General features: G+C 44.2%; 1 protein-coding gene across 1 annotated transcript in view; it reads right to left on the minus strand.

Moving 5' to 3' along the window:
- Positions 1-10,259, minus strand: part of LOC138505061 (intestinal mucin-like protein) — a 129,938-nt gene extending 119,679 nt beyond the window's left edge. Inside the window, exons 1-3 of the mRNA XM_069625386.1 lie at positions 10,244-10,259; positions 6,074-6,178; positions 5,931-5,971 (exon numbers count right to left, since the gene is read on the minus strand). Of these exons, the coding sequence (XP_069481487.1) occupies positions 5,931-5,971; positions 6,074-6,178; positions 10,244-10,259 (162 nt within the window). The remainder of the gene's footprint in view (positions 1-5,930; positions 5,972-6,073; positions 6,179-10,243) is intronic.
- Positions 10,260-11,453: the final 1,194 nt, after the last annotated feature.

Raw genomic sequence — 11,453 nt, forward strand, 5'->3', positions numbered from 1 at the left:
TTTTTGGAGCGAATAACACAAGTCCAGCAAGGAATTATTGTCAACCAAAGTTAACCCTGTTTTCTCCACCGCCTGACGGCACAAAGATACAGATGTGTTATTATCATCAACAGGCTCTCTTGCTCCAGGATGAACATAATACGTATTTTCCCTTTTGTTTTGTCCCCATTAATAGTTTCAGAAGGCAAGAGGAGAAATCTAGATACAACATTAGAGGGCCCAGGTACAAAATCACCCTGCATTACAGGCTGAGCACTGCTGCTTACCTTTACTCCTCTGTTTCTCAAATTGTAATTGGGAGTCCTGCTTTTCAATTTTTTTTCACCTGTATTGTCAATTATATATATACTTCATCGCAATAACTCAATGAGACGCTTACCGACCAAGATTGGAAAAGTGAGTAAGGTCCAAATGCAGTTTTCTGAACGTTCCTCTAGCGCTACCAGCTGAGAACTTGTCAGTATGAAATCCATTGTTACAGATTTACCAGTTGCGGCACTCAACAAACATAAAAAGTAGGAAAGCTTACAAGCCGCACAGACTCTTACATGCATTGAGTTGAATATCAGAGCTTATATAGGGGGAAAAGAGTCAGCACAAACGGTGGAGACAATGAATCTTTGTAGAATTCACAAATCTGTGTTGCCACTTGCACAGAGCAGCCATATGATCATTCTTTCCAGCAAGGACAATGATTGAAACAGGACGGGCAACACAGAATCTTAAGAGATTTATCTTACTTGCTCACGAACACCAATGATAAAACAATACTCCTTAATCTCCGATTTTCAGCTCTGAGTGGGTTATCAACCACAACCCACACACCCGAACACCAGAACCTTTAGCACAGTGCACTTTGCCAAGCGCTATCCCCTCTGGGCATGTGTTTTTAAACCGGCTTCAAGTACTTAAAGGGGCCACTGTTTTTAGCAAGCAATGTCCAATGTTCAGAATCCACAGAGCACGAATTCAACTGTTTGCCACCAGAAACCTTAGCAAACAGCACTTTATTAGATTTGATATTGTCATATGATAATAACTGTGTAAGGTTTGCTTCAAACCCTAACACAGGAATAAATAAAATACAAAATTAACAAGAGTAGAAACATTGTATGGTTGACAGAGTGAAGTGATAAGATTTGTAAGTAATGTTTTTTTTGCAGTACAAATGGATAGATGTCAGGAAAGATTTATCTTTTAGACAACTTCCACTCCATATTCTATGGAACCCCAAACATTTTGCTTTTGTATTACACCTTGTCCTGACATTTTGCAGAGAAATGAAGCCGCCAGCTTCACTTCCCAGCCTTTTACTCATTTGTTATGGGTAAACTGACTAGTCCTTCAGACTATCAATACTGGGAAACTATGTTTCCCTCATGTCTTTTGACATGTTATCTACTTGGGTAACTTTTACATAAAGCACAAAATATCTTTCAATGCAGTGCAATGGGGATAAACTTGTATCACCGTATACTTACACCAAAGGGATTTTTGGTTACTTTTAAATGTGCCAAAAGACAAGTTCGTGGCAACAGTTACATTTTTACCATTTGTGCTTTAATTTTGATGAGCTCATTCATGTGTACCGTGTTTGGCTACAAACTGTGGCTAGTGTCCCAAGATGGACGTGCCACAAGGTTTTTGGTTGTTCTTTGCCCATTTTCTTCATTGACCTTCTTCTTGCATTCTCAGGTCAGGAATTCCCTGCTGTATTTGTGGGATAGTACATGCCATATGTGTATGGGCTCAGGAAGTTGACTGGGACTGTCTGGTCCCAATCCACATACTGGTGCCAGTATGCCTAGTGTGCATGCTCGAGTCAGCCCCACAGTGATCCCTGATCGGAGCACTGCCGGTATGCATGGGTGGTGCAGATATTTGCTATTGGAGGGTTGAGTTTGATCACTCACCTGTGTTTAGGATAAGATGAGGAATCCTGCAGCCATTCCAGCAGATCAGAAGAGGAGCCAAGTATCCTGTGTAGATGTAAATATGACAGAAGCTCCGAGAACAAATCCTGAAGAGGGCTGGTGACAATTCTTGCTGCTGTACTGGTTTATCCCTGCTGGACTACCGGATATCAGAATACCCCTGGTGGTTCTTCAACCCGGTTCCATGTCATTTCATCGCGGGATGTTTTTTGTGGGGTTTTTAACCGTACATTTTTTAATGAAAAAAAACATTCCCAAACACCCACACCCCATATATATAATTTTATAACCCCCCCTAAAGAATTTAAATGGGCTTTTTCATTAAAATAATTGCTGTTAAAAACCCTGTGAAAAAACATCCCGCGATGAAAGGATGTTGTACCCTTCAACCCTTTGTACTGGTGGGAACAACCAGTCCTGAGGTCTTCTTATGATCCTGCAGCCTGGAGCCTGGAGGCCTTGGAAGTATCCCTGGACCACCCGGTGGACTCACTACCTCGGTTTTGGGCGACCTTGCCAGAAGTGTCGCTGTTCTGCATTCTGGCTGGGAACTTCGGTGGTCTCCAGCTAGTCCTACAAGTCACCTTCCTTCCACGTTTCAGCATCCCAGCATTGACGGGTTCTGTAGAGGAAGGATTCTTTTGTTAGTGACTGGTGAGACTCCTGATGTTGCCTGTCTGCTTTGACTGTCACTGGAAATGACCTTCCCCCATCTGCTAGAGTGTCCTGAAGAGTTCAGCATCATCTCCTGCTGCATTTCTCTGCTGAGAAATGTTGCACTCAGCTCCTGGACCCGACCTGAATCTTCTGTGCATCCACATCTCCTAAGCATCTTCCATTGAATACAACGGCTGGCAAATCGACCTCCAGCCACACCCATTTGACCTGCCAAATCCTTTGGAAAAATCAGAGTACGGGAAGTGAGTAGTCGCAAAACTTAACTGCGCCCCTATCTCCTCCTATAAAATTTGTGAAGAAGTTTGATTTATATTCTATTCCATTGCTTCTTTTAAACATTTGTTGAAAAAGCTACTCTAGAAGTTAAGAAGTCACATCTTCTAAAGGTACTTTGTGAACTTTTGGGCACAAGGCCCCATTAAAATTAGGGATGGACTTATACAATTATTCAATTCCTGTGGACGGGTCATACAGTTGCCTAGCTACTTTCTTTCCTTTTCAGTCATTGGGCTGAATTGTATGCATTGAATTAACCTACTGTGTCTTTATATATGTTAGATATTTAGAGTGTTGGGTAATATTATTACCTGCTTGATTGATTTTCATGGGGTGTTTTTGGGCCTACAATAAATAGAGGGTTTTTGTACTTACCTGTCTTACTATAATCATTGTGTATTTCACTGTGTGGACTCATTGTAAATACCTGACACCACACACCTTTCCTGAGACGTAGCCTTGTTCCCGCTCCACGCTTACCTTGATTGGGTTTGGCTAAACTCCCATAGTCCCCTATGCACAATAACTAGGGTGTCCTCCGAAAAGCTGTCCATCAAGCAAGATTTTAGAACTCCATCTCCACAAGTGTCCATATTAAACAGAATGAAAAGTGGAAAGGTGAGAGGTCTAGAGGAGTTTGAGATTGTAGCCATTGCGTTTTATCTTTTCAGAGTTGTTGTGCAGGGCACTAGGCAGCTAATGCTGGGGGATTAAGGATAGAATTCCGGGAAGAAAATGGCATAATGAGGCCAAAGTAAACATCAGATCCTGGCCTCATGTAAACAGTGCATCAGCGCCCTTGAAACCACTATAAGGTCTGTTCTGGAGGTCATGTCATTTATTGTGCAGTAGTAGGTATACTCTCAAACAGCAGAATTTAGTGTCCTCCATGCACCGATCAAATCAACTGTGGACATCCCTTGTAGTATGACACGTGTGGCTGTGGACTGGGGGCTAGCATTGTTACTTGTGCGGTCAGGGTCTAGGATGGTGTCCATATCACCTCCCCAGACAGTTAACGCTAGCAGATAAGTTTTGTACATAGCTAGGATTTTTATGTAAAACTCCAGATTATCATAAGTGGGGCCATACACATTGATTGGCAGTAATTCCACCCCGGCCACTCTGCCATGTAGAGCCACAAACCTCACATCTTGGGCAATGTGCTGCTTAATATAAGTTAATTTCACCTTTGTCTGAATAAGAATAGAAAACCCCATGGGCCTGTGTTGAGTAGGAGGTAAAACATCTGTTATTTCCCGAAGACCTAGCAAAGCCCTTTATGATCTTATCTGTGGTGTGCATATTTTGTAAAAACAATAAAGCAAGAGGAATATTGAATTGGTGAGGAGCTGGGGCTGGTGGAATCCAAAGATGGAGATATGTAGGACTGGGATAGGAACACATGGCTGTGGCTTTTAAGACTGCATGGCATGTGGAGACTGGGAACATGCAGGCCAGGTGCCATCTGAGAATTGGGTGCCTTGAAGGTGGGAGGACATCTTCTGTTGTAGTGGGATGTTAGGATTAGGAACACCTGGGGCTAGGACACACTACGTTTGGCTGGGTATCTGAAGCTGGAGTATGTCAGAGGATTGTCTGCACAGTGCTGAGAGACGTGCAGGTATGAGTGTCATGCTTGGCTGGAGGGCATTTCAGTAGTTTGTTTGTTTGTTTTATTCACATTTATATAGCGCACAACAGCCCGAGGACATTGTGGCACTTGTTACAGTACAAGCTTAGTTACTTACTTACATGGTCATTAGCAATATATGTATACAGGTTGCAATATAGTTACATAGTCATTAGCAGTATATATACAGGTTACAATACAGTTATATTACATTTGTGTTATATTACAATATACATGGCAGAAGTGCAGGAGGCAGTCCTCCACTTGCTAGTTGAGGAGAGTGCCCTTGAGGTTGTTGCGGAAGACAGAGATGGAAGTTTCAGCTCTAAGGGTGGCAGGGAGTGATTTCCAGAGTTTTGGTGCAATATAGGAGAAGCCTAGACCTCCCGCTGTGGCTCTCTTTATGCGTGGTATGTGTAGCTGGTTGGTGTACTGAGCTCTGGTGGGGCGAGTGGATGTGGTTCTTGATATTGCTTCAGATAGGTATGCTGGAGCGGTTTTGTTGATGCATCTGTGAGTGATGGTGAGTATTTTCAGAGTAATACGGTCTTTGACCGGGTGCCACCGTGCTTCACGTCTGGCATGGGATATATGGACTCTTCTAGGGATGCTCATGGCGGCTCTGAGGGCATTGATTTGTGTGGTTTGCAGTCTGTGAATGTTTTTGGCGGAGGTGCCAGCTAGGAGGGTGTTGCAATAATCGAGTTTGGCTCCTATAGTTGTAGAGACAATGTAGGATGGGGTGCAATAAGGATTAGTATCAATACAAGGCTAGGTGAGGAGTATGAAGGGTTGGGGGTATGTGAGATTTGGAATCATGCATATCCGGGAACAAAAAGTGCAGAAGGTGCATCTGATGCGGTTGGGGTAGCCACAACCCATTCTGGGCGAAAGGAATTTGTGAACAGAAAGTATATGATGGTTGGGCACAGTGCAGTGTGGTATATTTGCAGATTGTTGCTTCCCTGCAAGGTCGAGGGTATCTAATGATGGGGAAATTAGTGGGCCTAGACCTCACAGGTATGCATGGCTTAAACGGGCATCTGAGTTGAGATCATATTTGGGTATTGAGGCATTTAGTGCATTAGCACACATTCTAAAGGGCCATGTATCGAGAGGGTCAAACATGACTTGAACTTGTGAAGCTGAGGGGTCATTTGAGTGTTTTTAACAAATCAATTAAGGGGTTCCCTTATCCTTAATGCTCCATTTGTAAACACAAATGGAGGTTTCTTCTGCATCAACAATTAGGTATTAGTAGCTCTACTTAGCAAACAATATTACAGACTACAACCAATGGTCCTGATACAGATCTGTGAGTGTCTGGTCTATCTTCAACTACAAGTATAATTGAAATCGACTGTTTATGAAACTTTAGCTACATAAACAACAACAAAAAATATCCTCACCGAGTATTCAGCTGCATTCACAACACAGACATCCTTTGGCACTGTTGGGGTTAAAAGTCATAAATGATGAATATTTTTCTTGTTTTACAAGGAGGTGCATCTAAAAAAGAGAACATGCAATATGGCTCCTGCTATCAACTTACCGCAGCTATATGTAGCACAGCAATCTCCTTCTTCAATGTTCACAGATAACTGGAAGCCAGGATTGCACTTGTTCAATGGTGGTTTGCAGAGATTAGAATGACACTCTGTTCAGAATAGAGACAATACAATGTTATGTTATAAGGCATTGATACTTAGGCCTCCGAAACTCATCCCCCAAGCAAAACCTGCCAGCACAAAGCCCCCACTTCATCAGGGAGCATGCCCTAGATTCATCACATAACAACATTGCAAGTGGAAGATCCCAGAAACACATGAATATGGCTGCCACCATGCGGATTACACTGCTGTTTTCCCAGCAGCCTCCCACAGGACTGCCGATCACAGATTGGCTAATGCGCAGCACTATCCAGCTCCCAACACCAAGCCGGGAGGAGAAGCCGGCCTGCAGTCACGGCCTGCAAGTAAGACCATACTCTGCTGGTGTTGGTCGGAGAAGCAAAGAAATTCAAGCAGGCTGCCGCCTTCCACTGCCTATGCCCTGTATCCGAGCTGTAACATGCCTGACCATACGTGTGAAATGGCTTCCTCTGTATAGCATGATGATGCAAGATACCCTACTCCAACACCTACAAACCTACTTCCTCCTACACCAGTCCTCCCTCTCTCCTACCATTGTGTAGACCATGCCAGCCTGATCCCATGCTGCCGACTCGTATGCCGAGCACACTGCCTTACGGCACACATCCCTTCTTCATTGCCAGTACTATACCTCTACATACGCTGCAAACCGGTGCTAACTACCTGCCAGGCATATCGTTCCTCCCTGCTCTTCTCGAGTTACGTTGCTTCAACGTGCATACACCTACTGTGACCGTCCCTGCGCTACCTGCTTCATACCTAACACCATCACCCAAACATGAAGATTGTCCGTCATAGCAGCTGAATGCCTCTCTCAGCTTGCCTCAATGCCCTACAGTATGCTATGCCTGACACAGACAGAAATGGCTTCCTGTGGGCCCACCCACCATGCTGAATTATGCTCAGCCCCCATAAAGTGCACACTCGACATACGATCACTCCATTGACATGCACCAAGCCCTTGTCTAAGTGCCCACCCAGCCCAACTCCAGGCAACGTTGTTGGCCCTAACAGAGCCTTGAACCATAATAGGCATTTCTATGCTTCTGGCAGGCACCCCCAGCCATCTTTCCCATGCACTGTAACTGCTGCTCCCTCAGCCCTCCCTAAACTGCACACTCCACACACCATCTCTCTATTAAGACACACCAAGACCTTGTCTAAGTGCCCTGGAGTTGGGCTGCCCCCCAGCCCAACTCCAGGCATTGCTGTTGGCCCTAACAGAGTCTTGCACCCATAATAGGCATTTATGCTGCTGGAAGGTTCCCCCATCCATCTTTGCCATGCGCTGAAACCGCTGCTCCCTCAGCCCATGGAAATCCCCAAACGTACCCACAGAGCACCTCCTACCCCCGTCCACTGAGGGAGCGCATTGCGCATCTAGCCTCACACGCTGTCACCTCTACCATCATTGCACTTCCCCCAAAAACAGAATCTCGGAATGCCAACCTCCAACACCACACTACACCATGCTCATACCCTCGCCATTACTGCCTAGTCCTCAAGTAGCTACCCCGGCTAAAGCCTCTAAAGTCATGGCAGACCTTAACTCTGCCAGAACACTGCCAAAGAGTGAGAGTGCGCACTCCTCAATACAGATCCCTGACTGCTCATGAAATTTTAGATCTGATCACTCTTGACAACCTTGACATCCTTGCCCTAAATGAAACCTTGCTGACCCCCAATGCTGGCCCAGCTCCATCCATTGGTATTCCCTCAGAATATGCTATGCTTCGCTGCAACAGTACCCACAAAAAAGGAGGTGGTGTGGCCCTTATTTACAAGGATTCACTCGCTCTTTACACCACTGACTCTACTCCTTTGCCCTACTGTGAGTTGATTTCAGCAAATCTCAAATATTCCAACAAAGCTACAGTTGCTTTCCTCCAGCTGCCCAATCTACAATCTAGGCCGCAGCACCCGTAACCTGACTAGTAACAAGGTCAACCTTTTCTCTGTCATGCGCTCCCACCTACCCAAGACACTACCTCCCTTGTTGAACACTACAACACCTTGCTTAGTAACACCGTTAACCCTGTGTCTCCCCTTAAAGCCTAAAACCAAGAAGACTTTACACCACAATTCACAGTTTACCTCTGATCTTTGGACTATCCTTTCCACCAAAAGAACTACCAAAGCCATCTGGTACAAAGACCCATCCACAGCCAACAATCCTGCCTCTCCTAAATCTCACACCACTACAAACAATCTACCCACAGCTCCAAAGCCACCACATACAATGAAAGAATTACCAAGGCGGCCTCCAGCCCCTGTGAACTGTTTCGCCATTCTCAGAGAATTGTAGACCCCCATTACTCCGCCTTCTACTATTACGAAAGATAACGCCTGGTGCAATAGCATCCAAGATACCCACACAGGAAAAATCACACCGCTACAAGCTAAAATAAAAGCCAAGCTAGAAAGCATACCAGCTATTTTGCCCACAGACCCTCCACCTAAAATCCATAAATCCATCCCTCTCTTCCAGTTCCAACCCCTCTCTAACACTATCCAAGGTCTCAAGCCCTCACACTGTAAAGGAGACGCCTGTCCTGCATCACTGATAAAAGAATGTGTAGTACCCCTACTCCTGAGACTGCATAAGTTATTGTATGTGTCCACAAGACACTATATATATAGCCTTAGGTTAAATTACTCTTTTACATTGATCAAGACAGGTCATATTTTTTACCCTTGCCTCTAATTTATCTTGCTGCAGGTGGCTCCACACCATGCTCTATAAACAGCCAGAATTACAGCATCCACTTGATTCACCTTACATAAAGTCGCAGACACTCCTAATCCTTCTACAACAGTGTGGTACTTTAATTTAATCCGAAGCTATAGTATGCTCTATACATCTTGTGTCTGACAGTGTATATTCATTTGTTTTTTTATACACACACTGATTATGCAATGTGGGTTTAAGGACACATTTATTGTAATGTTTTGCCTGTAGGGTCAACCTATTGAATAGGTTCTTGATACATTGGAAACACTCATCTGCAGCACCAGTGGTAAGCACCCTTTCGAATACTCAAATGTAAAGGTTGTCCATATTAGAATATTTAAAAACAGCATTAATTAAGGCTGTTCATACATTTCGTTACAGGTGGTCACAGGCATCCGTAGACAGGTCCAGTTTGTTGAAAGAACAAGACAAAATCTCGTGCACTATGATGCTTTAAATGCATATGTGATGATAATAATACACGGTATGTGCAACTAACAAAATTCCATATGCAACAATCCCCTGAAGAAGTTCTGATAGAAACACAATGAGTGGAAAGAAACATGTTGGGCATAGTCTGGCTATAATGTAATAGCCGTGCAATATACCACAAGTGGTTTGCGTTTTGCTACATCTCCATAGTGCGCTGAACTGAGGATTAAAACAACAGTTTTCCAACACTGTATTGCTGCCTGCTACATTACGCTTCTGGAGATTAGTTAGCACTAAGCATTTGTGTAAGCACTGTGTTATTTTTTATTTGGGAATAACTTTTTTCTTGATTTCAGTATGTTAAACAATTTAAATTGAGCACTCATCACTTTGTCAGGGAGCACAAGCCACTTTACGAGGTGTTAATTGAATATTGTATTCTTAACCAGAAAATTGTGTTGATGAATAAAGTACATATATTTTTTAATACAAAGTTGTCAGTGTGGTCTCACATATTTTAAGCATATATGTATGGTCCTAAGTACTTATCTGATGAGTTATACATAGCATTAGTAGCTAACAGCTAGTCATTCCTTCATCATTCCGGACCTGACACCTATACAGTGTATTGTGGGTTGTGTCTTCATTTACTGTTATGTTATTTAACCAAGGGTGACCCCCCATTTCACTACCCTGGAGTCTCTTTGTGTTTAAAGTGAACCCCTTATCCCACTCATCTCCGCCATCATAAACTCGTTTGCAAGATGCACTGTTCCGGTTACCTTGAAAGAATCCTTGAGCCTCCCCATTACTCAAAATACCTTTTCTCGACCCTGCAATCCCTATCAACTATGGTCCCATAACAACTGTCCCCTTACTTTTGAAAATCATGGACAGAGTTGCATACCTGCAGATCCAGGCATTCTTCAAACTTCACTATATCCTGGGTACTCACCAATTTGTCTTCCATCCAAAACATGGGACTGAAACAGCCCTTTTAGACCTCAAGAATCAGCTTGACAATGCAAACAACTGCAGCAAACTCTCTTCACTATTACTGCTGACTTGTCTGCAGCAGTTGACTCGTGGACCATGAGATCCTTTGCCAGACCCTCCTCTCCTTCTCCCATTTCTCTCCTGATGCCGCCAAATGGGTCGGCTCCTTCATAGCCGATAGATCCTCTAGAGTCTTTACTGGAGACGCCACCGCCAAACCGACATCTATCTCGTGCAGCATACCCCAAGCTACACTCTACAATGTGGACACAAAGCCTCTCTTTGATCATTTGGAATCCCTTGGCATCTCATATACTAACTCTGCCAATGATACACAATTCCTCGTCCCTCTTTCAGGTGACTAAACAATGGACTCTCTCAGAATAACCTTCATCTACGAAGCCACTCAATCATGGATGGCCTCACATAGCCTTTGTCTTAATGACAAAAAGAACAGAGCTCCTCATCATCAGTCCACCAGACCGCCTATCAAAAATGAATCAATCCTACAAAGCCTTCACCATCGACGGCCACATAATTTCAGTTGCCGCTTCCATCAAAGCCCTAGACGTGTACCTTGACTATTCACTAAAAACGACGCGCCGAGTCAACCACATTGCAGTGTCCTCGGGCTGTGCGCCTGAGCTCATTAATGCCAGCAAACCCTTCTTGTCCACCAAGAACCGGCTTAAAGTAGAACATGCCCTCATAGGCTCCAAACTCGATTATTGCAACTCTCTCCTATGTGGCATTTCTGAAAAAAACATGCACAAACTACAAACCTTACAAAACAACACCCTACGCGCAACAGTAGACATTGTCAGGAAGGACCACATTTCGCAAGTTAGAAAATCTGCCCACTGGCAGCTGGTCAAGGACAGAGTCAAGTTCAGGATCCTGTCCATCACCCACCTATGCCTAATGAATGATGTTCCTCCATATCTGTCCCCAAAAAATCAAGAAGCATTCTTCAGCGAGGCTAGTAAGATCGGCCTACACACATCATCTCTCCTACACAGATCTCCCCTGAAAAGAAGAGATGCTCTAGCTTCCTAGTCTGGGCCGCCACCCCCTGGAAAGAACTACAGCCTCACCTACAATGTGAGCCCTCCTACAACTGC

Source organism: Ambystoma mexicanum, chromosome 11 (genome assembly GCF_040938575.1).
Source record: "Ambystoma mexicanum isolate Mex_15411 chromosome 11, UKY_AmexF1_1, whole genome shotgun sequence".
Classification (NCBI taxonomy): Eukaryota; Metazoa; Chordata; class Amphibia; order Caudata; family Ambystomatidae; genus Ambystoma; species Ambystoma mexicanum.